Source organism: Musa acuminata, chromosome BXJ2-3 (genome assembly GCF_036884655.1).
Source record: "Musa acuminata AAA Group cultivar baxijiao chromosome BXJ2-3, Cavendish_Baxijiao_AAA, whole genome shotgun sequence".
In the NCBI taxonomy this organism is placed as follows: domain Eukaryota; kingdom Viridiplantae; phylum Streptophyta; class Magnoliopsida; order Zingiberales; family Musaceae; genus Musa; species Musa acuminata.
In genome coordinates, this window is record NC_088340.1 from 33,317,486 (window position 1) to 33,344,100 (window position 26,615).

Consider the following 26,615-nt stretch of genomic DNA (forward strand, 5'->3'; position numbering starts at 1 on the left):
TGATATAATATATATTATTTAACAAAATTATTAAATGACAGAGTCCTTCCGATTGATGGATTCCTACTTATAACATTTGTATACTTAATTTTATCCATAGATATCTAATGTCGCTTAATTTTTAGGTTTTTCTTTTCCGTTCAAAATGTTATCCGTAGATAGGGAGATATGAAGATAAATTGACGATCGACATATTTGGTGGATGTGTCACGCACACTTGATTGATACAATATGCAATTCTTTGTTCTATAAGATTGATGCAACGCTGATCAAGATATAAATATTGTGTCAATAGATGAGCCCATTCGATCGGAACGATGATCGACAAATCTGACATCAAAACGAGTTGTTATAGTCTTGAGTCAAAACGAGACCTTTCCTAAAGAAATAGTAGAAAATATCGATGATCCAATTAAATTATATAGACTTATACAATTAAGATGCAGTTGAGTGCAAATCCTCAAAAGAACATGAGATAGAATAAAATAGTGATTTGACTATGCAATCTAAAAATCCAACTCGCACAAAATCTCAATCCAATAGGGCCTAAGAAACGGCTAAAACTGTGATTGGACCAACTCAAACACCAAAGTTCCAATGCATCTCCCATGGGTACAAAACCCTTTTATGTTGAAGAAGAAGCAGTTTGATGCTTCATCAATAGTCGAATGACTCTAAAAGAACTCAGAATTGACTCCACAGCACCATCAATGAATGGCTGGCTCATAAGTTGTTTGGTAGGGAAGTCTGTGTTTGTGTGATGGTGGATGAATCATCAGAAATTTCCATAGCTTTCTGCAATGAGTGGGGAGATCAGCATAAACCCTTACTAGCCGTGGAGGGTCACCCCTCACCATCTCAATGTTTGCAGACTCGAATCACCTGTGGTCCTCCTCCTCTCTCATGAATCATGAGTTGGGAAACCACATGCTCCTTCCACTTGATCTCACCAAAATGCTTCCATGCCCAAAACATCTTGTTCCTGAATAAGATCTAACTCACATGCCATCAGGCTTTTGAGGAGCTTTTCTACTCTCTCTCTCTCTACCAACATGAGGAGTTCTGTACTTGAAGATTTGCAGAAGAGATCCAGTCACCTTATCCATAACTTTCATCATTCGTGAAAGGCCAAGAAGAGCAGGAGGAGAATAGTAAAGAAATCATTCCTGATCTAAAAGTTATTTTGGACTTGACCCCCAAAATGAAAGCTATTTTTCTTTCTTTCTTTCTTTTTCTACTGGTTATATTGTAGTGATTGTAGAGTTTAGGCACATCCAGGATAATGGGAAGATACATGCAGAGTGCTCTCTTTCGCCGACGTAAGATTCAAAGAGAGTCAATGTATATAATCTTATCTCTATTTTCGAGACTATCGATCCCTATATGTTGTCAACATGGGATGATGATATAAAGAAACGATTTTAACATTATACAAAGTCTCACCCACTGTGTATAATAATAAGGATAAATAAGATATCCATAAATTCTATTTAAATTACAGTCCAATTTCAACATCAATAGCTCGTTTTAGCATCCAAATCCAATTCAATAGTTAGTACTTGAAACCGCATGATCTAAAGTAAAAGATACTCACTCAGAATCTACTTTAAACAGGTTGGATAGAACAAAACGATCATACTCTTTGAACTCAGCTCGAGTCTTTATTTTTTTATAGGAACTCAGATTAAAAGGCCTCAAATTTAGCTTGGATCAACAAGAATCCCACAAACTTGACCTACAGTAGTATCTCGAATCAAAAGTCGGTGATGGAGTAACGAAATGAGGAAATTTGATAAGCTATCGAAAGATTAACCAATTAAGCCTTGACCTTATGCCTCACGTTGGAGATCTTCTTGTCACTTCTCATCCATAATTAAAAGGAAAAAAAAAAGAGATGATGAGATTGTCCCTGACATTATGCCTCACGTCACAAAAAAGGTTCCAAGCCTGTTATTGTCATCCAATTAATGTTTAGTTGGGAAATGGCAACAAATCAAGCTCGGAGAGAGGGAGGGCATGGAAATTGCTCCTGGTCGGGTGGGGGCGGATGGGTAGATGATGATGATGATGATGATGATGATGATGATGATGATGTTGATGAAACCCGAGTCCGGACCCATGACGAGCCACATGGGTCGATGTCGAGGGACCACATTGGCATGGGCAATAACTATGCCCACGATTGGAGGCACGAGTGAGATGGGCATGGCCACCTAATCAGAGTGAGATGAGGCACCAGTCGCTGTCCGAGGGATGGGCACCAGATTTGGGTCGCTTTCCCACTTGGCATCATCTCTCATGTCCTCCCTAGTAAGAACGAATCTTGATGCTTCGTCTTTCCCCTTCCCTTGCTCGTGTGTTGTGATTACTAGGTTTTCCCATGGCCGAGGGTCACATTGATGATGTTCTATTTCCACTTATGTCATCCGAGATTACTTTTTTCGCCCATGATGTCTTGTCAGGAATCCGATGATAACATCAAATCATTTATTTTATTTTATTTATATTCTTATATTGGTGAATGAATGAACCTACCAGATAGAGATACATGTCATGATGTATTTGTTTTATTAGCCGATGATGCTGAGATAAAACTGATGTGAACTTGGATTATGGAAATAAAACTATGATTTAATGCACGAAATATTTGTCTGAGCAATGCTAAAGAGAAGAACTGATCATGCAGATAAGATGGCTGAATAAAAAGCTTCTGTACCAAATGATTTAGGTATCTTAATAATTTGAGATTGGATTGGATGACCTTTAGTGTTAAATGATAATTTTCGTAACATAATTATTAGATCATTCATGTGATGGATTTCAGGTTCGAGTCCATGAGAATAATACTATGCATGCAGTTTGATATAATACTTATATTATGAAAAGAATTAAAAATATGGTAGCAAAATTACCTTCCAGTATGATGTGCTCTCCTGATGTAACTCATCCCTTCCGGATTGCTCACTGAAAACACTGAAAAATTGGATTGAAGGTTAGAATACATGAAAGCACGAAAAAAAAAAAAAAGTTTCTCTGTATCAATCAGATCTCATCTGAAAGAGGAAGAAATACATCAACCTGCAGGAAGTGAACAGTCAATGGCTGGAGTTGGTTGAATCTCTGGCATCGGAAACATCATAACTGGGGGCGCCTTTTCAGCAGATTATTGCCCATTGAATCATCAGATAAATCATTCACAACGTTGCAAACACTTGCATCTTCTTCATGGGAATTGCTGACCACTATCCATATTGCGAGTTCCTCCACCGGAGCTTGCATCAGTTCCTGCATGCATCAGGAATGAGTGACATAAAAGCATCAGCAGAGGCCAACACAAGTATAATCAATAAGAGAATCCACCTGTTAGTGGTTGCAATGAGATATCCCAATCCTGAATCCAAATTGTGTTTACTTTCTTTGGATTTCTGAACACAATCTTCTCCTGCTATCACAGAAAATGTGTTCTTCAAGTCAATCCAGCATGCCTGTGCAGCTGCTACATCAAATGTGGGGCAGTCTGAGGAGATGAATCTACCGGGCGTTTATGGAATATTCAGATAGTAAAAAAAACAATATATATATATATATATTATTACAGATAATTAAGTTCATATAATAAATAAAGGTTTCAAGAAATAATAACCTATCTTGACCTAGTAATAGAAAGCTACCATTACAATACATCTGCGACCATACATAATGCCACAACAAAGATGCATTTAAGTGTTATCCTAGGTTTCCATGTTGACTACTGCTGCCAATGGTGGCTCTGCCATGGTGGGCAAGTACTGGAGCCAGTCCTTTGCACAAAAAAGTGCTTCCACTGTCTCCGGGCGTAAAGAACTTCGATATTCATCAAGCACTCTGCTCCCGGTTCCTGAACTAAATATAGAACAGCCTGTATCGACCATTGATACTGGAATAGCTAAAATATCCTGAGCCATCTTTGAGAGTGTAGGATACTTTAGGTAGTTGAGCTTCCACCAGTTCAAGATATCAAACTCTTGAATCCGTGGCATAAGTGACTCTTCCAAATACTGATCTATCTCTGACTTAGATGACTGATTCACGGCTAACTCAGACAGATACATATCAAAGTCTTGAAGCCCATCCGCCGCAGGCATTGATGTCGTGGGCACATTTTTGTCATCGCCATTGGCATGGTTGGCCTCTCCTTGGTCCACATAAGCCAGAGTTTGAGGAAGTGGCTGTTCAACATATTCGAGATAGAGCTCATGAACACTGTCATCAACCAACTTAACATATCTGGCAGAATCTGCACCATAAATCTTTGAAAAGCTGAACTCAACTAGCTTCATCTTAAAACGAGGATCCATAACCACAGCAAGAGCCAAGACAAGGCTGCAATCTTTCCAATATTTGTCAAATTTCTCGTGCATCTCTTTAGCTATGCTGCTAACCATAGTGTCCTCACTCAATGTTGCATTAGTCAGCTCCGCCTGAGTTTTCCAAGCTTCATGAAAAAATATATTTGCAGTTAGATCTGCTGCTGCCATGACAACATTTGCAGAGTCATATAGAAGTTTTAGGTATGTACAAACAACGTCCACCTTCTTCCAGTCATCAGCTGTTGGAGCTTCATTGTAATTATCGTCACAGGTTTCCAAGAAATTAAATGCTTGTTTATATTCCAAGGCAGCTACTAACATGAGGTAAGTTGTGTTCCATTGTGTTGTGACATCAAGAGATAGGGCCTTCGTGCTGAGAATTTCAAGTTGTAAGGCAATCTCAGCAAATTTTTCCTCACGGGCCGGAGATGCTTTCACAAATTTTATACTTTCACGAATGTTATATATGATACCATGAATTGAAGCAATCACATCTCCCGCAATAACATTCAGGATATTGGCGTAGCAACGTACAACAAACAATTGTCCTTTCAGCATAAGCATGTTTTTATTGGAGAGGTGATCCCTTAGATTTGCACTATAGATGTCATGTGATGAGCAAGTGTTGTCTAAAGTTATGGTGAACAACCTACTCTTCATATTCCAATCTGAAAGGCTAACACTGATGGCTTCGCTAAGAGCATTTTCTGAATGGGGAGAAGATACCATCATGAAGTTAAGCATTCTCCGATGCAACTTCCACTCACTATCAATGAATTGCCCACAAAGGCAAATGTAGCCAAGAGTCTGACTAGTTGTCCACAGACCTATTGTCAGGCTAATCCTTCCAGGCATAGTTCCAAAGACCTGTATGAGGTTTTGTTTTTCCTTCTGATAGAGTGATAAGACCTCTCCTTCAATGGTATTGACATCGACCATCCTAAATAGCGGCTGGAGACTATGAACAAAAGCAACGAAAGCAGGGTGTTCAACCATGTCGTGAGGGTACTCATGCACAATGATCATCTTTGCAAGATTTACATAACTTTGATCCTGGTCGAATACACTTGAAAAGCCAGATGACCTATAGCGTCTTTTGGGTGGATCAAGGGTATCTCCAACAACTTTTGCAAGTGCCAGTTTGTTCTGAAATTTTATTTTGGGGCAGGAACCTAAGGCAATATGTCTCTTGAGGTGGCTGGTGCCGGCTATCTTCGACCCACTACTGTATGCAAAGGTTTGTTTGCAAAGCTTGCAGCAAGCTCGTGTACATCCTCCGGATACTTCTTCAATAGTGAAGTGCTCCCAAACTGATGATTTCTTTCTCCCGCGTCTTGAAGTTGGTGGTGTTGTTTCTGTTTTGACTGGTTCAGTATCATTACCTCCGGTCATGCTACATTAAGCATACATATAATATAAATTAAAATGTATTAAAGCAAAATGCGACCAAGGGCTCTTCAATATTGTCTGGATATGCTTAATCAAAACCAAAGACAAAAGATGGGAAGTTCATTATCAAACCATTACCCAACTACAAATTGGACAACAACAAAATTGGAAATGTTGCAATTTAAGGTTTCTGATTAAAAAAGGAGAGCACCCTGTAATTATTAGAAGTTATATGATACATGTACCTCATCAAGTTCCAAATTGCATGCATACCACTACAGAGTTCACAATTGCAAGTAAACCATCATAAGGTAGATTTTGTACATGTACCCTCAAAACATCAAAGAACTGGTCTTGTAATGTATCATCACTCACCAAAAAAGGAAGAAAGCAAGAAATCAAAATGTTTCTGAGAATGCACATAAATATGTGCCTTATAGTGTATAAAAGAAAAGGAGGAAGTCTTAAGGCAGAAATCAGTAGGAATTATAGAAACCTACAGAATAAACAAATGCATGCTCTTAACCAAACAGATATTATGCACTTATGAATCCCACACTAAAAATTTGATATCAGCATAATTAGGTATTTAGGGCCTTTTGTAAGGTTGACAAAGTAGCCATGGGTACAATACAGTTGCCGCGGGTATCTTCTTTATCTTATGTGAAATGGTGAAGTCAGCAAAGCAAACCAAAATATGAAATAGGAAAATTGCTGGAGGATAATTAGATGATCTTTAATGAAATCAGAAAATTATCATTTTTTTAGCAAAATGCAGGTTGGAAACTGTTAGGACCCTTTTTCTGAGCTTTTGAATAATGTTTATTGAGTCTGTTTAGTCCAGTTGTTTATTGAGTCAGTTTGATTCAATTAGAGTCAAGTAGAGGTTTATTTAATATTTATTTATTATTAGAGTTCAAGTCCTGATGGACTTTGGGTGGAACTCTATAAATAGGGATGTAACTGCTTCTTTTCAGTAATCTATGAAAAATACTATTCTGTCTTTGGACAACCCTAGGAGGCCGATCCCCTCGAAGTGATCAAGGAGGGTCGATCCCCTCGAAGTGATCAAGGAGGGCCGATCCCCTCGAAGCGATCAAGGAGGCCGATCCCCTCGAAGCGATCATTATCATCCCCTTTCCCTTCTTCTTTTTTACGATAAGACTTTAGGGTCTTATCATTTGGTATCAGAGCCTACGATAAGACTTTAGGGTCTTATCATTTGATATCAGAGCCTACGATAAGACTTTAGGGTCTTATCAGAAACTTAAGATCGAAAGGCTTCACTCCAGACTCTTCTCTCTAGGCATTGATCTTCTGAGTTACACCCTTGCTGTTAAATTTTGCATCCGAAAGAAATGAAGGGAAAAAAGCTTCAACTTTGGTGAGTGCAATCTTTCTTGCCTAAAATGATGAGAAAGGGGAAAGAATGGAGGAAGATGTTTTCTTACCTACCAATCTCATCCTCCCCCATTTCCGTGTCTGAAGCCCTGGATTGGAGGCAGAAGGTGCAGGGGAAGAGGTACGGAGGTGGGTGGACTGCTGCACAAACAAAAGGTGGCTGTAGAACATCCATGATAGAGAAGAGGGGAGAGGAGGAAGAGATGTGGAAACCATTGAGGGGCTGGTGAAACTAAAGACATAAGAAGCAGAGAACGCATTGTAGGTTAGGGGGTTTTCATTGGATGTTTTTCATGGCAGAGCTGAGGTTGGGATTCACCATGAGGATCAGAGACTATTATTTGGGCCATTCCCTAGAAGACCAATCAAGGTTGAGATTCCCATAAAGTTTGAGCTGAAGTTGGCCCTAAACAACATAATTCAGAATAATTTCAAACAACAAAAAAAGTGAATGTTGTTCTGTATGAGAAGCTTCTGACAGAAAATGCAGTCTAGAAGGTTAATTGACAGATTAAAAAATCAATTCAACTAGGTTATCGCTATAGTTTAAGAAGCCAGTTAATCATGACAACCTGTATAACAAAGTCTAGATAAAACAATAACTCGGCAAACATCAAATTGGTTACAACTTAGACACCAATAGAAAATTAGATTAAGTTAGAAAAAGAAATAATAATGTATATGAATCTTGTTAATTGTTATCAGAAGTGTACCACTCGGTATGGGTGGTTCATACCAATCCGACAAGAGACCGGTATGGGTGGTACATTGGTATGCCCCCGTGTATCATGTGTCAGTATGCTCGGTATGGGTCGATACAGCTCGGTATGTACCATACCGAGAGCAAGTTGGTACATCGGTACAGACTGGTAAGGCGAACCATGATCAGAAGCATCAAAAGAATTAATGTTCAACAAAGCAAATACAAACTATGCATATCAAAGAGTATTTACATCCAAAGGTTGGTGAAATAAATAGTAAGCATGCAACTACAACAAACATGAATATATGGACTTATAGTAATCATATAAATCAAATCTATTTGCAGTAAGCTTTCTACAAAAGTGTATGTAAATTGGCACTCAATCACAACAAAAAATTGTGTATAAAGACTAACATTAACTACATTTATGTAGTGAAAATACTACATGCTTCCCAAAGCAAGAAGATCTTGCAAAATGAGACCAAGTTAAAATATCATGATCTAAAAAACGGAAAATAGGCCACTGCATCAACAGCTTTTTCTTGAGTTCACATTGTGTTCCCAATTGAACGAAATAACTAGTGACTTGAAGAAGTTTTGCAACAAGGGCTCATAATACAAGAAGGAATGGAATTGATTGAGGTAGTTTTGGCTACAGCTACATATACACACCAACAGCTGGGTCCCAACCCAATCCGGCTGATCTCAATGACTAGATTGCAATCAATTTTTTCATTGTATTTTTATGAGCTGAGCTTAGTTGGACCCAGCCCATATCATTCAGTTCTGGCACCTTATGACATAAGGAGGGTAAAGGGGAAGAGGAACTCAGCAGACCACCCATGACAGAAGGTTTCCCCAGTGGAAGAAAGAAAAAAATATTGAACCAGGTGAGACATTCAAGTTTCCTTTTCTTGTTTTCTAAATCACTAAATTATGAAATTAATTCTTTTAAATGATAGATGTCCATTTTTTAATAGATTTTTTGGTTGATCCAACACAAACAATCCTGATAGAATGAACCTGGATACCATTGTATGGAAATAACAGCGGAAGTATAAATGATAGCCTACAACTTATTGTTGCCTACAATAATGACCATATACAACAGGAATGACAATCGTTATTTGGTTTTATCATATATACACAAAACTCAATTGACTTTTTTGTCTTGGCTAAAAATTAGCATCTCATATTGTTCACTTCTTTCATCAAGAAAAAGAAACTTACATCTTCTAACGTTGTCATAGTGATATGACCAACAACCAACAATTCTGAATATTTCTCATTCAAGCATCAAAATGGTATACAACGGGCTTACATAAACAGCACATTGCAAGCTGGAAAGATACCTTTTCTACCGAAAATTGTCATTACCAGCTTCAGCGTCAACCATTAAAGGTAACTTTGAGGAGAAGAACATACCTCATATCTTATGAAGAAGCAGTAGAAATCAACAGACCCCAAAGACCCAACAGAATAGATGCACTGCAAAGTAGAGGTACATAATCGTTACATAAATGATCAGCAAACAGTCTCATAAAGAAATTTTGAGTTGAGGAACAGACGAGATAAAAAATAACCAGGAACAAAACAAGAAACCGAGAAATCCCCACAGAAGAAACATTCTAACGATGACACAATTACCCAGAAAGCCTGATCAATACATACTGGAACGAAAGAGACAAGATTAAACCTCGAGAACTAATCTGCTACTGAGAGACGTAAACAACACCACCACTAGATTGAGAACAAGGCGGTAAAAAGTTCTCACCGACGCCCAGAGCCAGAGCGGGAAGGATAAACCGCGGAACGCTGGAGGAATCGCGTGAGAGAACAATCGAAGTATCCCCGCCCCTTCCGGCGGCGACGAGATGAGCAAGCAGGAGCGGGTAGGCCGGCGATCCGACGGCGGCGCGGCGGTACGGGGCCACCGGAGCCTGGTGGATTGGGTCGGGATGGGGATTGGGGTTAGGGTTTGGGCCGTGGTGTCGAGGGAGCTCGGCGGCGGGCACGGGCGCCGCGATCGAAGCCGAGGAGAGAGAGCCGCTTGGGGTCGCCCATGGGCCGATCCGTGGGCCTCCTATTTATAGCACTTCACGGACCCAAACCGGTCTGGTGGGAGTAATTGGTTCGATCCCGGTTCGAGTCGAACCCAGCCCATTATTCTTGCGTGACTCATGTTGATCTCCCTTTACTCCACTTTGGTCTTTATAGAACAATTAAGGATCGAGAATAATTTTCTGCAATCTTTCTTTCATTTTTTTGGTGGAACTGAAAACGAATCAAATCTTTATTTTCCTTTATATTTTCTGTGTGCCACAATAACTCCAATCTCTTTTATTTTCCTTTAAATTTGCAATAGAAAAAGCTCCAATCTCTTTTATTTTCTGAATTCTATGATCATTGTGAGGTGATAAACAAGCATTGTATTGGGATCACAAGGAAAAGTTGATGATCTCTAGACTAAGGTTCCATTCCAGTAAGATGAGTTCAACAAAGCCAATCATAGCAGTTCCCTTCTCAAAGGAATTATGATGAGCTGCACCAGAAAATGGCATGCAGAGATGTTAACATTCAGCAAGTTCTATATCTGCCAATCTTGTGATGATTCCAAAAGTGAAGGGCTCAGAAGCTGGTAAAGGGAACTATAGTAGAATAAAGGAAATGAAACAAAATTAAAAGGTGGGAAAGAAGATTCAAGAAAGGGATTTTGGAGGAAGCAGAGCTGAATAAAGCAGTTTGATGTAAAAAGATGCAGAGATGAAAAGAGAAGAGCACTAATCCTCAAGGGTAACATGTCAATGGGGATTGGTGAAACAGCCTGTTCTGATACAATTCCACCTTAAAGGTTTCATGTCGGCTTCCCCAGACATGTTCAAGGATCTCATGCTGTTCTACAGCAAAAGTGGCTTGTGATGGAGGATGTTGCTCAGCCAGAGAACAATGAATCCCATGGACCATGGCATTCACCTTTTGTTTTACCCTTTGTTCAGTGAAGAACCGGTAATGATCTTTGAATACAGAGCTCAAACACTCGATAAGAGTGTCCTCAAACAGACGTTTATGTTTCCGAGGAAGGAAGGAAGGAAGGAAGGAAGGCTCTGAAACCTTCAAAGCCTGATCTAAGCTCGAGCAGCATTGCCAGTAGCCGACCAAGATAGTGCAACGAATCATAGGATGCTTGAAGTAGGAGAGATGCACCGAGTAAAGTCCCATCGCACATGAATGGTGCATTATTATTTTCTTGCTGACAATAAGATAATGTGCATGAAGAGCTTCCCAGTGACGTTGATGACTGCAGGTTCTCATCGGACTCATTGCACGCCCGAAGTTGCTGCCAAATCGTCGACATCTGATTTCCTCGGCGAGAGGAATGGAATGTTTGAGGGTATGCTGTGGGGACTTTGGCCACTCTCAAGCTGTTACGTGTTTGTGTCATTTGTTTTCCTGTAAGGGTGTATTGTTAGCAAGCTTTCTTTATGTTCCTCGACGCCATAATGAGGGGGACTGTTGCTGCTGCTTCCTCTCTATCTCTCTCTCTCTCTCTCTCTCTCACCGAGTGCCTCCCTTCTCTGACACAGCAGTCGTCTCTTTCTCTGTCTCATCACTCTCCCCATCTATGGCGTAAGCTTGATTCCTGATAGTGCAAGCAAAGCAAACACCCCACTTTCTTTTTGTTTGGTCACAGCCTCCCTGAAACTTTCTCGGTTTTCCTTTGTCCTGTAAAATTCTACCTTCCCTTTCTTGTTCCAACATTTGTGCTCCCTCACTACTGCTGTAAGACTCTTATTGTCTCACACCACAGCCCTTGTACCAAATCACTTTATTTCCTCTCTCTGGGATTTCTTCCACCCTTTGGCCTTTATTTGTTTTGCCTTCCTTCTTCGGTCCAAGTTCCTCTTGATGCTCAATTCTCGCAATGGAAAGAACAACGAAGCATACACTGTACCTTCTTATGGGATAAAATCCATGCAGATTTTCTATCACCTTCCATGCCTGCAGCCGAGAGCGAGGATGGTGGGATTTGCTCTGTCCCAGGTTGTCAACCATTCTGCGCTTCTGCATGACTCCAGGTATCATGGAGTACCTCTTCTTGTTCTCTTCAGCTGTCCTTGGAGACAATGAAGAGGTTCTAGGAAGAAGACCTTTGGCACTGTTGTCGTTTTCTTTCTCACAGCCCATAGGAACTAATTGAGTTGTCTTTTGTATGAGATTTGAGGACTTCACCTTCTTAGAAAGAGTGGTAATTACCGGTCTACAGATCATAATGAATGCTTGGTCTTATGGAGACTCCAAAGTTCTTCCTCCTCCTCCTCCTCCTCCTTCGTACAAGGAAAAACTTCAGGGCAGTCATTCGGAACAAATTCTTCGAGTCTTCTTCTCCCCCTCGTTAAACTGCTAATCTTACTTACCTTCCTCTACTTTCTTCTCAACGCATTTACATCGAGAAAAGATTCAAGCATCTCTTCCATTGTTAGTGTCTCCGATCTTCATCCACACTTGGGTCCTCACCCCAAGGAGTGTCAGGATAAGGATCACCAGAACCTGAGGGTTTTGATTTCTGCAAAAGCCAAAGTGATCCATTAGTATCTTAGTTGGATTTCCAAGACATACCCGAAGCCATAGCTTATGTTTTGAGCCTTGAGGGTGGTCTAGTCTAGCTCTCAGAAAGAAAGAAGAAAAAAGATCAATCTTTCTTGTCCATTGTCCTTTTCCTTCTGGTGTTCAGGTCAAGAAGAGCACTTCAAATAAAGAAAGAGAACAAAGATTGAGAGAGAATGGATGTTTCTGGTCGTGAAGAAGAGATGCCAACACCAATGGCCAGTGCATGTGTTGGTGATCATGGCCACAACAGCAGCATCCATGACACCCCTCCTATCCACCACTCCACCAATGGGCCTCCTCCTCCCCTCTCCATTGTCACCACAGAGGACCACCATCACCATGGCAAGAAAGGGGTGGTGGTGAAGTACAGGGAGTGCCACAAGAACCACGCAGCTTCCATCGGTGGGAGTGCTACTGATGGCTGTGGTGAGTTCATGCCAAGTGGGGAGGAAGGAACTCCAGAGGCCTTGAAGTGCTCTGCCTGCGGCTGCCACAGGAACTTCCACAGGAAAGAGACAGAAGGCGAGCCCTCGTGTGACTGCTTCCACCCCTTTAGGGGGAGGAAGGTGATGATGGGTCAGAAGGGCTTCCTCGTCTCAGGATCAGATGCATTTGGCTACAGCCCTGCAAGCAACAGCCTCGTTCCAAGGGTGGTGATGCCACTGGGAGCCATGCAGACCTCCGAGTCTGACGAGATGGAAGGAGTTGGCGGGATGGTGCCGAGGCCTGCCATGGTGAAGAAGAGGTTCAGAACTAGGTTTACCACAGAGCAGAAGGAGAAGATGCTGAGATTTGCTGAGAAGGTGGGATGGAGGCTTCAGAAGCAGGAGGAGAGTGTGGTGCAGCAGTTCTGCCAGGAGACTGGGGTGAAGAGGAGAGTCCTCAAGGTGTGGATGCACAACAACAAGCACAATTTGGCAGGGAAGATCTCTCTCCAGCTTGAATGACCACTTCATTCTGCCATTCTCACTGTCATTTAGTGTTTCCATAGCACATACTCATCCTACCAAGTTTTGAGTTTGGTGGTCGCATGTCATAACTATTTTCTCATGTCACTCATGAGGTGATGAAGGAGGATAGGAAGCTTGGTGGATTGAAACCATGAACTTTTTCTTCTACAGAGTTCTCCAAGCTTAGGTGTTGATCACTTCAATGTCATTCCAGGACTATGCTTTCAGGTGTTTCAGACAGCTGACAAGGAAGACATCCCTTGAATTGTTATCAATCACTGCCTCTTTCTTTCAGATGGCTGTATGACTTCTCTTTGACCTTCTCTTTTAATTCTCAAGAACTGGTTTGTGTTTTCTTGATCCTTCATATAAGCACTTTGAATATGAACAGCATATCATAATTGGCAAACCATCAAAATATACTTAGTTGTACATATATAAACACAAATACATATATACATATATACAGAGAGAGAGAGAGAGAGAGAGAGAGAGAGAGAGAGAGAGAGAGAGAGAGAGATATGCTATTTATACTTTAAAATAGAGGACAAGTAGATCATATATTTTATCATCAAGAAGATGATCAAAATGAGGAAAGCACTCCCCCACTGAGTTCAGCAAATACATGTGAATCCAATTGCACAAGGCAAGCATGTAGTCATCCATGCAATTTATTATTTTTGGCTAAGAAAACTGACCAGAGAAGCCAACTATCAAACATTATATTCCCATTGAAGTGTAGAAACTTGGGCACAACATACATGCATATCATATTTCCCTTTGAGTAAGACAATAAATATATTATTTCACCATTGATATTTGAACTACCAACCTTTAGAAGACATTGCTGTCACCATATAGTCAGTCTTTTGTCATTAAACATTGCCAAGGCAATAGCATTTACTAGTTTGGTGCCATCTTCCTGAACTGACTGTATGTTCAGTTTCCTCATGAGTTGGTTCTGAACAATGTACAGTGCAGTGAAGTGCATGGGATAAAGTTCATGTGATATTAGTAAAGCTTTCTTTATTCTCAACTGAAGCTGTGAGTGCTCACCAACATTATGTCCCTAATAGAGGTGTTTTTACAGCATCCCCTACTAGACACTACTATGCTTCTCCTATGTTGTGGGAACAGATTGCAGGTTTCACTGCCCATAGGCTGGTAAAGTACTGGAAACTTACCACAGATGGGAACCAAAACAGCAGGTCAACTCATTTAGTGGCATTTATGATAAGGGTATAAGGAGCATCACTGCTCCATTGGAGAGTAGTGCTCCCTGGTTAGCAATCACATGCTTTGACCCTGAACATAAATATTTGTCTAGCACTGGAAGGTCTATTATACCATAGAAATAGAAGGATGTGCAATGTTCTCAAAGATTTGGGCAATCAGTGTCCTCAAAGTATAAAAGTTGCTTGAGACAGTACATTACCATATGAACTAGTCTGAAGCACATCTACAGTGTGCTGGCATTGCATCAAGGCATCAAGGTAGGACCTTTGTGGTGCGCAAATGACTGATTTAGCAAAGAAGTGTATGTAGTTTTGCTAGGTCTCCTTTATTCTCTAAATGTGGTCAGCATAAAAAATAGGATGATAATGATGAGTGGTTGGGGTGATCACTACTAACAAAGGATAAATGGTGATGACCATGGAAATATTTAATGACAAAGAAAGACATTTATATGATTACATATAAATGGTATCTGTACTTGAAGGAATTAGCATACTTCAACAAAAGCTCAATCGTGGAATTTCTCAGTGGAATGCAATCTATCAGCTAAAGGTACTGGTTTAGATTTGTCAAATGAATTACTGGGCATCATACATTTCTTCACTTCTTTTTCTAGCTGGGCGAAAGTTTGGTAAATGGCACAGCTTACTGCATGAAATGGAAGGGACACATCTTGTGTGATACAGTCCAATGAGCTTGCGAAAGAAAAGCTAGTTACTGGCAGAGTATGTCTGGAATAAGTAAGACAAAATCTTCTTATAGTCACCCATTTGTAATCCGGTGTTAGGATCAACAAGATATGGTACCTGCAACAGATAAATGCCACACAATTGATGTTAGGATCAATTACATTAGATGTTGCAATAGCATGACAACAAAAATATCTCAATGAAACTTGTCATTGCCAAGCAATCCTACCAACGGATCCAGCAGATGTCATTGCCATTATTTTTGAAGTCCAGTTCCTAGATACCAATCCGTGCCATCATATTCTTCTATCTATGATCTCATTGCATTACTAGCCTATATCTCCAGATAATCACATACTTAGAGAAACCCATAATTGGTTTACAGCTAAAAGCCTACTTGCTTTATAAAAAAAAAAAAATCTCATGATAAAATAGAAAACAATTGAAGTATACAAGAAGGTAAACAAGTATTACAAAGGATTATTGGGCTATGCTTGTTATGTGATATTACCTAGACCCATAAATACTTCCTACTGTGTCAAGAGGATTAGCAAGGAAGAACAGGTGCCATGTGGCCTCTTTAATACAAAAATGGGTTCTTGTGCTGACATAGCAAACTCTTTTTCTAATAAGTGCATGATTTCCCAGTAAGAAGTTGTTTACTTGGCTATCTAGAATAGAGAACATGGTGCTTAAAAATTCAGTTGAGATGCAAGCACAATATCTTTCTGTGTATATTTAGATATCTTCTTTTGTTTTTAATGCAAATCGATTTTTACACCTTGATGGCTCACCTTGTTCGAACCAGATGTCTCAAGAAGCAACTTGGATTTTGTTGAGCCCTCTCCAACATTTTGGAGAATGTATGGAAGTTCCAACTCACAAAGCGCTTCTCGAACAATCCTAGAATACTACATATAAAAAGAAGATTGAGGATGGAAAAGACATCAAAAGAACATTTGTCGAAGGAAAGTATTGCATACCACACTGTTCTCATATGAATAAAGTTCTAGCTTCATCGAAGGTTCCTTTCCTGCATTTTTCCACAATGTCATGCCTCTACCGGCCCGTAGAAGAGTAGGTACCCATCCTGTGAACACTGTGCTGCTCCTCCCATAGGTGGGTAAGATTTCAATTTATGAAATTAGACATTCTAGAAATTGGTGCCTTATTTGGCAATATATTCTCAAGCATGGTTTGCAGTACCGATCCGTACCGCCCGGTACGGGCGGTACGTACCGGTTCGTCAGACTTTCGATACGCGGACCATATGTTACCGTTCCGATACTGTAGCAGTACTGTAGCACTGCTACAGTACTCGACACGCCTGAATATACTGCTCGGTACACCTAGGTGTACCGAGCGGTATACCGTACCGTACCGGTACCGAGTTCAGGTCGAAACTCCGGTACGATACGGTATTACGAACCTTGTTCTCAAGTAAGTAAAATGATTCGACAGTCCTGCACCAACAATGCAGCAATGATGGCAGTGAAGAATTCTTAACTACTTAGATGTTGAAGTTCACTTGATACACATGTATATCATCATCGTCACATAAGCCTTTTTAACATCAAGATGAAGTCGGTACATGGAGCCTGAAAATTGTACCAACCACATGAATTACTTGATTGCCAAGCTGACAAGGCTAGGGTTGAAACAAAAATATTTATAGTTCACGGGTACACGGATGGCTAAAGAAAGTACATACATATAAGGACAAGCTCAGCATAGGTCAAAAGCTACAACAAAGGTGACAGTAAATTGTAGTTTGTACATCATACCTAATTCTTCCTCGGAGGGTACTATGTTATGATACTGCATAAAAGTTCCTGTAGCTGTGTATCTCTTTCTAGTTCCTATGTAGTGGCTCATGTCATAGGTTTAGCCGGTCTTCGTTAATTTAAATTATCACGTGGTCTTCAACTAAATGAAACAAGAAAAGTAACATTATACAGAGCAAGGTATGTAATACCGTACCGTACCGGTGTTTCGAGGCTGGCTCGGTACGATACAGTACCGTGTATCGAGCGGTACACCAGGACATACCGAGCAGTACACCAGGGTGTACCGAGCGGTACATCTAATTTAAAATATTTCTTTTTGTCTACTGTATTACTGTAGCACTGCTACAAATTATTAAGAACTATTCAAGGAATTTTCAGGAAAAAGTATACATCATGGAATTAAAGAGGAATTGACTGTGATTAATAACTAATTAGTAACTCATATTATCAACAACATAATGACAAATTCTGATATTAAATGGTTCTAGAAGTATGTTCTACAAGCATGCTAATAGATAATGTAGGTAAACAGAATCGTACATTTAGAATGATCTAATTTAAATCCAAAGAACAGAATTCCTGGTCTGCTACTGGTAGGATCCTTTTTCTGAGCTTTTGAATAATATTTATTGAGTCTGTTTAGTCCAGTTGTTTATTGAGTCGGTTTGGTTCAGTTAGAGTCAAGTAAAGGTTTATTTAATATTTATTTATTATTAGAGTTCAAGTCCTGATGGATTTTGGGTGGAACTCTATAAATAGGGATGTAACTGCTTCTTTTTAGTAATCTATGAAAAATACTATTTTGTCTTTTAACAAACCCTAGGAGGACCGATCCCCTCGAAACGATCAAGGAGGGTCGATCCCCTCGAAGCGATCAAGGAGGGCCGATCCCCTCGAAGCGATCAAGGAGGCCGATCCCCTCGAAGTGATCATCCCCTTTCTCTTCTTTTTACGATAAGACTTTAGGGTCTTATCATTTGGTATCAAAGAAGCGATCCTCGGCGTTCTCACTGTAGTTCATCATCTAAAAAAAAAAAAAAAAATTGTGAGGGCGAAGCCGGTAGCCACGCACGCTGTTCCTTCTCAACCAAGAAGGAACATTTGCTTCCCAGCGCCGACCACCCTTGCTTTCCTTCTCCTCCATTGCCGGCGATGCTTCCTGGTCGGTGCCCACCGCCGCCGCTGCTCCCCGGTTAGCGCCCACCTCTGCCGCTGTGCCCCGGCCAGCAACCTTCTCACCTCGCCTCCTCGCTGCCCGCATCTCGCTCGAGCGAGAAGGGCTGCGGCCGCCGATTCCCAGCCAGCGGACCACCCATCGCCGCTTCTACCGTCGACGACGCTACCCTAGCCGCACCGCCATCGCTGGCTTCCCTTGGTTGCAGCTTCGGCCGTGCGATCTGTCGGCGTCGCTGTTTCTGTGGTGCGATAGAAACAGAGCAGCCGCCGGTCCCTCTCCTGCCGCAGGCGTCAGTTGCCTCTACAACCGCCGACTCCTCCTTCTCCACCGCTACCGCTGCTTCTCGACCGCACGATCACCGTCGCACCGCCGTTGCCAGCATCGCCAGTGGCTCCGGCTGTGGTGCGATAGAAACAGAGCACCCTGTTTCCCATCTCCAGCATCGCAACTTCCCGGCCAGCGACGACGCTCAATGCCTTTTTCTCCACCGTCGCCGCTGCTTCTCGATCGCTCGATCACCGCTGCCCGCCTCCCAGTCGCAACCCTCGCTGTGCCCCCCCTTGGGTCGCAGCCGCAGCCGCCGATTGCCGCAGCCCTCGTTGCAACGGTTGCAGAAACAGAGCTTCCTCTGTTGCTGCAGCCCCCGTCGATCCCGGCCACGACCCTCGCTGCCTCCTTCTCCACCGCCAACGCTGCGCTCCGGCTAGCGACCACCGCTGCTGCCAGCCACCACAGCCTTCTCCTCAACCGCTCGTGATCCTTCCGGCCAACTCCTTCGGTGGTGCGACAAAAACATAGTACGCAGCAACAAAAACAGTGGCACCCTCTGCTGGCGCAGCCGTCGATTGTAACCACCGTCGTCGCTCCCGGCCAACGACCAACCCCTCGTTCTGCAGCAGCCGCCTTCCAACAGCGAACACAGCAACCGCAGCAAGTACGCTGCCTTGCCTCAACCCCGTTGCTCAGCGATCGCCCCTTGGGTCGCAACAGCTGCAACCACATCAACGCAGTCGCCTTCCAACCCCGGCGCTCTCACCTCACGCAGCGATAGAAACAGGGCAGCTACTCTTCCTCCAACGCAGCGACCACAGAACTGCCCTTGGCGTCTACCTCCTCGGCAACTTCGCATCGACAGTGTTGATGCCCTTGACCGACATAAAAAACAGAAGTTGAGATTACAGATTTGCAGTCTTACGCAATGGCCACTGATAACTCAATGAAAGCACAAATGGAAGCATTGGAAATCAGAATTGAGAACCGACTACAAGAAACACTTAATGATTTCAAAAAGAGCCTAGTGGAGAGCCTCAGCAAATTTCAACAAAATGGGGGCTCAAGTTCTACGTTGCACAGATCTGAAAATACAGGAAAAGAGCCACAAGATTGTGACACAAATTACTCACACATGAAGATGGAATTTCTGAGATGGAAAGATGGAGATCCGACCAATTGGATCTCTAAGGCAGAAATTTTTTTCCGTTTTCACAGAACCCCAGAAGAATCCAAGGTAGAAGTGGCCTCAATCCGGCTCGAGGGAGATGCACTCCAGTGGTACGATTGGTATGAAACTTTCCACGGAGTTCCTTCATGGGAGCAGTTCAAAAGAGGGCTTCTTGTTCGCTTTGGCCCATCCGAATATGAGAATGTTGATTACCAGCTCGCCAAAATTCATCAAACTTCTACAGTGTTAGAATATCAAAGTAGGTTTGAAAGATTATCAAATCAAGCTAGAGATTGGTCGGACCGACAACTTCTGGATACATTTATTGAAGGGCTTATTCCAGAGATCCGGTGTGAAGTTAAGGCTCGTCAACCCCGTACTATGATAGCTGCGATCTCATTTGCAAATCTACATGAGAAAAAAATTAGCAAGGAAAGATCAGCAAGATGTTTGTATTATGATGAAAAATGGAGTATGGAGCACCGATGTAAACATGGGCAACTTCTGATGATTGAACCAATTGGAGAGGAACCGAAAGCTAAGAATGTGGACTCCGATCATGAAGGTATAAATTCTAATGAAGATGTTGGACCTACCATACATACAATGCATGCATTAGCCGACTACTCTAACCCGCAAACTATGGAAGTTGGCGAAACTCTGGAACATCAACCTGTTATAGTTTTGATTGATACTGGCAGCACTAACAATTTTATGGACAATGAGACTGTTGACCGATTGGCCCACCACATTGAAGACTATGACATATTCGAAGTAAAGATCGTTGATGGACGGATTTTCACTTGTGATAGCAAATGTTCAAAGATAAAATTGATTATACGAGGCTAGAAGTTTCATGCAACGATTACTACACTGAAAGACCGATCCGTTGCTTACACTATCAAAAAGTGGAGACCATACTTACTTGATCAACGGGTTGTGATGCGTTGCAGATAATCTATGGCTAGTGCTGAAAGAGAAGCTCCCCGAGATTGATGCTGCTCAGCCTTGAGGACAAGGCTGATTTGAAGAGGGAGGAATTGTTAGGACCCTTTTTCTGAGCTTTTGAATAATGTTTATTGAGTCTGTTTAGTCCAGTTGTTTATTGAGTCGGTTTGGTTCAGTTAGAGTCAAGTAGAGGTTTATTTAATATTTATTTATTATTAGAGTTCAAGTCCTGATGGACTCTGGGTGAAACTCTATAAATAGGGATGTAACTGCTTCTTTTTAGTAATCTATGAAAAATACTATTCTGTCTTTTGACAAACCCTAGGAGGGCCGATCCCCTCGAAGCGATCAAGGAGGCCGATCCCCTCGAAGTGATCATCCCCTTTCTCTTCTTTTTTTTACGATAAGACTTTAGGGTCTTATCATTACCAATTGATAAGATCCTAAAGTCTTATCGTCGCTCTGATACCAAATGATAAGACTTAAAGTCTTATCGTCACTCTGATACCAAATGATAAGACCCTAAATTCTTATCGTCGCTCTGATACCAAATGATAAGACCCTAAAGTCTTATCGTAGGCTCTGATACCAAATGGTAAGACCCTAAAATCTTATCGTAAAAAAGAAGAAAGAAAGGGGATGATCACTTCGAAGGGATCAAGGAGGCCGATCCCCTCGAAGTGATCATCCCCTTTCTTTTTTCTTTTTTACGATAAGACTTTAGGGTCTTACCATTTGGTATCAGAGTCTACGATAAGACTTTAGGGTCTTATCATTTGGTATCAGAGCGACGATAAGACTTTAGGGTCTTATCAGCTACCTTATATTAAAACCTAGGAACAATCATCAAGGGACATCTTTGCAGAAATGAAAAGCGACATATTCAAACCTGAAAATCTTGAGATAATATATGCAGCTCTAAAAGAAGAGTGTTGTAGTGCTCTTGACATGGATATAATTTTGCTAATATAACAAGAAGTGGAAAATATGACACAAATAGGACTACTGTCAAAATACTGATTCCTCAATGGGACACCAAATTCAACTTACGTATGGATGCTTGCATGGCATGTGTATAAAGTTACCAGGATTCTGTAACATCCAACCAGCATCTTAAAGAAGTTCCAAAGTCTTTGGAACTACGATCAACAAGGCCAATATCAATTTCAAGAGACTTAAACTAATCCGACTAAGTAAACCTGTAACTAAATGATCTTCTCAAGTTGGACACAAGATCAACTTCTTTTATATTACATATGCCAGCTATTGCCTACTTTAGTCACATTTCTAGTCATAGTACTTCTTTGAAAGTAATTGAACATTTTTAATGCTTGAACTAATACCCCTCAACATTCAAGCATCACTACATGTTATGTTATCCCTCAGAAATCAATACTAGAGGCCAGGTGTTAGATTGCCAAACTCCCCTCCCGCCGAAAACAAAAAAAAGCAAAATATAATAAAACAAAATGAAATGTCAGTATCTAGATGAACAAAACTTCAAAATGACTGATAAATATTACCTCTCCAAGAGACCAAAAGATGGGTTCCTCCCTTGACCATACTGCCTGAATAGGTACTTCACTATATCATCTATACATGTACAAATTACATGTTATAAGGAGGTTTTCAGACATCAATAAAGTTTACAAGCAAGATCACAGTAACATGCAGAAAGATAAATATTCGCATGATTCTAGAAGTAGCAAATCACAAATATGATATCCACCTTCAAAGCTCAGTTTAACATGAATAGCTACTGGTACACGAAAGCATCATCCTTGTACAAGAAACCTAGCCAACTAACAGTAGATGCTATCACAAATTGTATCAAGACATTGCATTTGCGTGCAGATAATGGCATGAAAATGAAGCCTGCCATGAAGCTACTACCTCTTATCAATGATAGGAACTTCACAGATCAAAAGATCCCGTTATACATTATAAATTTAAAATAATTCCATAAGCAAAACTGGTATCAAATAGATATATCAGTAATCATCTCTTTGTTACATAATAAACTTTAAAAGGTCATTTGGTTCACAGGTTTTGATCATTGGAATGAGAATTAAAATAAATGGTATCAATTTCAAGAGTTATATTTGGTTATGGTGAATAAAATTTCAAATCTCATAGTTAAGGGAATCAAAATCCCCTATATGGAAAGATTTGAAATTCTACCTAGTGAGCTGGAAGTGTGATTTCAGATCTCATTCCTAAAAATTCTAGTGGATTTCAAATTAAATTCTGATTTTAATTCTGATGCCAACTGTTATGGAGAAGACAATCGAGAAATACCAAACTAAATACTCTGGTTTAAAAATTTTCACCTATAAGTTCTGTATTCATGTGCAATAACTGAAAGCATACTACAGCATGATGACTTACTGCTTTCGTACATTGAAACACCAGTATTCAAATCCACAAGAAAAGGAAACCTGCATAAAAGCATTTTTCAAGTAAAAATGAGATTCTAATAAACCCCACATAATAAAAGCATCACAACAAGAAAAACTTCACATCACAGAAATATATTCTTTCAATTAATAACTAAATGGCACGTCTCAGACCAATTCATTGAAATTATGCATATGCAAATGTCCAAAAAAAGAAATAGAAAATAACATAAGCTGCAATATTTATAAATGAATATGTCATATTAACATCAAACATGATAATGGATGACAAGTATAATTATGGAAGTGCTATTACTCAAAGTATTTGATTAAAGACAGTGAATGTAATACTTACTGTTCTTTCCCACCAATACTCCGGACCAATTCTCTATGGCGTAGTGATCCTTTTGGGCAAGGGTAAACCTGAAAACTGATCCAAATATGACAAACTGACATATGAAAGTACTTATAAAAAAAGAGAACATGTTAAAGTACAATATCATGGATGGACCTGAAATTGAATCGATGTATTATTTCTAATAACTCAGAGAAAATTTTACTGGAAACCAATTAAATCTATGTGGGAGATTAAATGATCACTAATTCCTATTCATTTATATCATCAAATTATGTTTCTTAAGCATGAAAGAAAGTAGGACTTTGGATGCCTTCATTGCCAACCTTCTTCACACAAAATTTCAGATAAATGTGTATACGGACTCACAGGGTTAAGGGTAATAATAATATAAGTATCACTTTTTAGTACCTCTACCGTGAGATCCAGCTCAGTCATTGCTTCTCTGACCCTCCTACAAAAAGGGCATGCCTCTGTTGAAAAATAATATTAAGAACATTCCACTTGTGAATCAATGCTATTCTGAAAAAAAGTGTCGCAAGTCGCAACACAATCAACATAAATATCATAGTGAATGAATCATTTTCTTGATAAGGTAAGAATTTTAAGTTGAGAAATACAACTTCACAGGTACACATTTCATGTGTTGCCCTAAGTCAAACAAAAAAATCTCTTTTCGATTTATTTGATGAAAAACAAGCAAACATGACCTCTAGCATGTAAATGACATGAATGACCTGGATTAGACTAAATTCTCCAATGAAGCCTCTTTAATTTTAAGTTGATGTAACTAATAAAGGCACCATGATGTTTTATAAGCCTCCTGATGGGTTTTAGAAAAGAAAAAGGAAAGAGAAGTACATCTACTAAAGATGTAAGTTCTCTCACCATATTAACCAAAAAGGATTAATAACCTATGATCAATTTTTTCGTGAACAAACAAGACAATAGGATGAACCCAGTGCACGAGGATCTCGTAAATGGGGTCTTGGGAGAATCAATATATGCAACCTTACTTTACTTTATATTTACTTTATAATTAGAAATATTGTTTCTGAGACGTGAATACTGATAACCCATATTGTAAAAAACAATCTTACCATTGTACCAAGACAAAGAGACTCATAATTCTTTACAAGTTTGTCAAATGAATTTCATGTGCTAAGTAGGAGTTCCAAGTAATGATTCTTAATCTACTTTGTTCTTAAGCATTAACGAAGTTATAGTGGGTTGTTACTTAATTTGGCTGGTTTTATATGATCACTTAAAAGCATATCTAAAGCTAGATCCAATCACTTGTAGACTGTTTGTTATCATAATTAAACATGAAAATCCCTCTGTAGATGTAAGAAGAAGCTTACCAAATTCATATATTTGCAAGTATGGTTGTGGACTTGTTGCAGATTCCAGGTTGTTTATGTTGTTTAATGATTTTGAACCCCATGGAGATCTAGCTAAACTAGATAGTGAAGATGTTGCAACCTGTGAGATAAAACAGGTACTACAATAAAAAATAAGACACGTGCTACAATCAAAAGGATTACATTCTCATATTACAAAGAAAATTGTCTATGTCCTTTATCCTAATAGTTGTTCGCTGATTGGTTAAGTGCATCATGTAGCTAGCAACTAATTCAGATGAAGAATGATGCATATTGTATACTCATAGCAGTTAGTAGTAAAAAAATATAAGATTAGGATCATAGGATGTATCCTACCTCTAGAAATTCATTTCGTTCTTGAGACGGATCTCCTCCCTGTTGCAAAGAAAAAGATCAAAACACATCAATCATATCCATAGAGCGGCTTAAAACTTTAATGGGTTCCTCAAGCACAACAAATAAAGCTAACTAAGGGAAACATTATCAGTCTAATTATTTGTTGAAATTATCTGGCAAGCATGGTATTATTACAAGTAAAATATTCTCTATGCATGAAAAAGCTTGTCAATAATAGATTTGAGATCATCTGTGTTGAACTGTCAGGTCAAGGTGCATTTCAAATGGAATGGATCCATTTTGAATCCAGAGGTCCAAGGGCAAGACCTGGGAATTAAAGGGTAGAAACCAAAGAAGGTACCAAATAGACAAGGTCCTGACCCTCATATTTCAACCTTCTGTAATTTTGTAAGATGGTTTTATTTTACTCTCTAAAAGACAAACTTCTGCCATATGGCTGCAAACGTCGATATGTAACAAGAAAAAAGGCAGTTTAAGTGTCTACATTATCCAAAACATTTGGTAATTGAATCCGAACTTTAGGAAATGAATCGATGTGAGATAACTCTTGTTCCCATTTCATGGTCCATTTGGTTCAGATGCAGGAGGAAAGTATAAAAGACACAAAAGGTCACAATGAAATGTGCTATTCGTAGGGTTCATCAATTTAGTTCTAACAAGATAGCCGCTTTTTAGTTTGAATCCAGGTTTCCAATCTACCAAAATCACTAATATCCTCACCAGATATTCTCATTTGAATTTTTTGCAGAGAGAGAGTAACCCACTCAAATTATATGATCAACCTTTCTTTCACATAAATAGATTTGATTATTGCTTCCCTAAAGCAGGTTTCATCAAAATTTCGACTTTGATGCTATCTGGTTCCTCCGGCACTAGGGGTCCAGTTTCTAATCCAGAGAAATGAAGAAGGTGAAAATTAATTTGATTTGATGTTTACGAGGCACATGGATTAGAACAAACAATCCTATTGAGAATAACCCTAACACTGAAAGCACGAACTAAGATTCGGAAAACTAGAACAACCACTTCTTTAAAGTCCTAGAACGTAGTACAATCAGAATCAAGAACAGAAATGCCAAAGAGGAGAGAGTAATTCTTACACCAAAGAACTTGAGAAGAGGGCAGAGCAGGGACAAGAAACTAGTAGAAGGGCTTCCGGAACCAACTCTGCTTTCCACGGCAGGATCTCCGTCTGTCCCTGGAGGCCGCGCGTTCCATCTGCTTCTTGAGGAGGACGACGAGGGGGGCAAGCTTCCGCTCCTATAGGATCTCCACGGTCGGCATGGGGAACCTCGCTCGACGATTGAAGCCCTGCTGCGTCGGACCACCAGGCGATTGGGTTGGCCATGGAAGGATCGCAGGGGGTAGAACGGGCGGCCGCATGCCACGGATAACATGATGGTCTGTGCCTTCGAACGCCACCAGAGGGCCGCGTGCAGACCCTTGA

At 40.3% G+C, this 26,615-nt stretch overlaps 3 protein-coding genes across 5 annotated transcripts; 1 reads left to right on the plus strand and 2 right to left on the minus strand.

Annotated features, from left to right (window-relative positions):
• Positions 1–3,558: 3,558 nt before the first annotated feature.
• Positions 3,559–9,912, minus strand: LOC135607780 (zinc finger BED domain-containing protein RICESLEEPER 2-like). Its single transcript, XM_065099848.1, has 3 exons — positions 9,617–9,912; positions 9,268–9,330; positions 3,559–5,742 (listed from the first exon to the last, which is right to left on the minus strand). The coding sequence occupies exons 2-3, from the start codon at positions 9,270–9,272 to the stop codon at positions 3,732–3,734; spliced, it is 2,016 nt and encodes a 671-aa protein (XP_064955920.1). The 5' UTR covers positions 9,273–9,330; positions 9,617–9,912; the 3' UTR covers positions 3,559–3,731.
• Positions 9,913–11,301: 1,389 nt separating this feature from the next.
• Positions 11,302–13,693, plus strand: LOC135607784 (zinc-finger homeodomain protein 4-like). Its single transcript, XM_065099855.1, has one exon. It carries the CDS (start codon positions 12,624–12,626, stop codon positions 13,395–13,397), a length of 774 nt encoding a protein of 257 aa, XP_064955927.1. The 5' UTR covers positions 11,302–12,623; the 3' UTR covers positions 13,398–13,693.
• Positions 13,694–15,042: 1,349 nt separating this feature from the next.
• Positions 15,043–26,602, minus strand: LOC135607782 (uncharacterized). Of its 3 annotated transcripts, XM_065099852.1 has the most exons (10): positions 26,269–26,598; positions 25,148–25,186; positions 24,791–24,911; positions 23,841–23,902; positions 23,430–23,497; positions 23,067–23,116; positions 22,202–22,271; positions 16,309–16,429; positions 16,120–16,236; positions 15,177–15,442 (listed from the first exon to the last, which is right to left on the minus strand). In XM_065099852.1, the coding sequence occupies exons 1-10, from the start codon at positions 26,563–26,565 to the stop codon at positions 15,347–15,349; spliced, it is 1,041 nt and encodes a 346-aa protein (XP_064955924.1). In that variant the 5' UTR covers positions 26,566–26,598; the 3' UTR covers positions 15,177–15,346. The 3 variants fall into 3 exon arrangements, with proteins under 3 accessions (XP_064955925.1, XP_064955924.1, XP_064955926.1); XM_065099853.1 differs by lacking the exons at positions 16,120–16,236; positions 16,309–16,429 and having other exon boundaries at positions 15,043–15,442; positions 26,269–26,602; XM_065099854.1 differs by lacking the exons at positions 23,841–23,902; positions 24,791–24,911.
• Between the last annotated feature and the right edge of the window lie 13 nt (positions 26,603–26,615).

What these genes read in the sequence shown, in the direction of transcription:
- LOC135607784 (XM_065099855.1), top strand. Translation starts at nt 12,624, where the DNA reads ATGGATGTTTCTGGTCGTGAAGAAGAGATGCCAACACCAATGGCCAGT.
- LOC135607782 (XM_065099852.1), bottom strand. Translation starts at nt 26,565, where the DNA reads ATGTTATCCGTGGCATGCGGCCGCCCGTTCTACCCCCTGCGATCCTTC. An exon ending in AACGAAATGAATTTCTAGAG is followed by an intron (nt 24,912 to 25,147) that starts GTAGGATACATC and finishes TTTATCTCACAG; the next exon opens with GTTGCAACATCTTCACTATC. An exon ending in ATTCATATGAGAACAGTGTG is followed by an intron (nt 16,237 to 16,308) that starts GTATGCAATACT and finishes TTTTATATGTAG; the next exon opens with TATTCTAGGATTGTTCGAGA.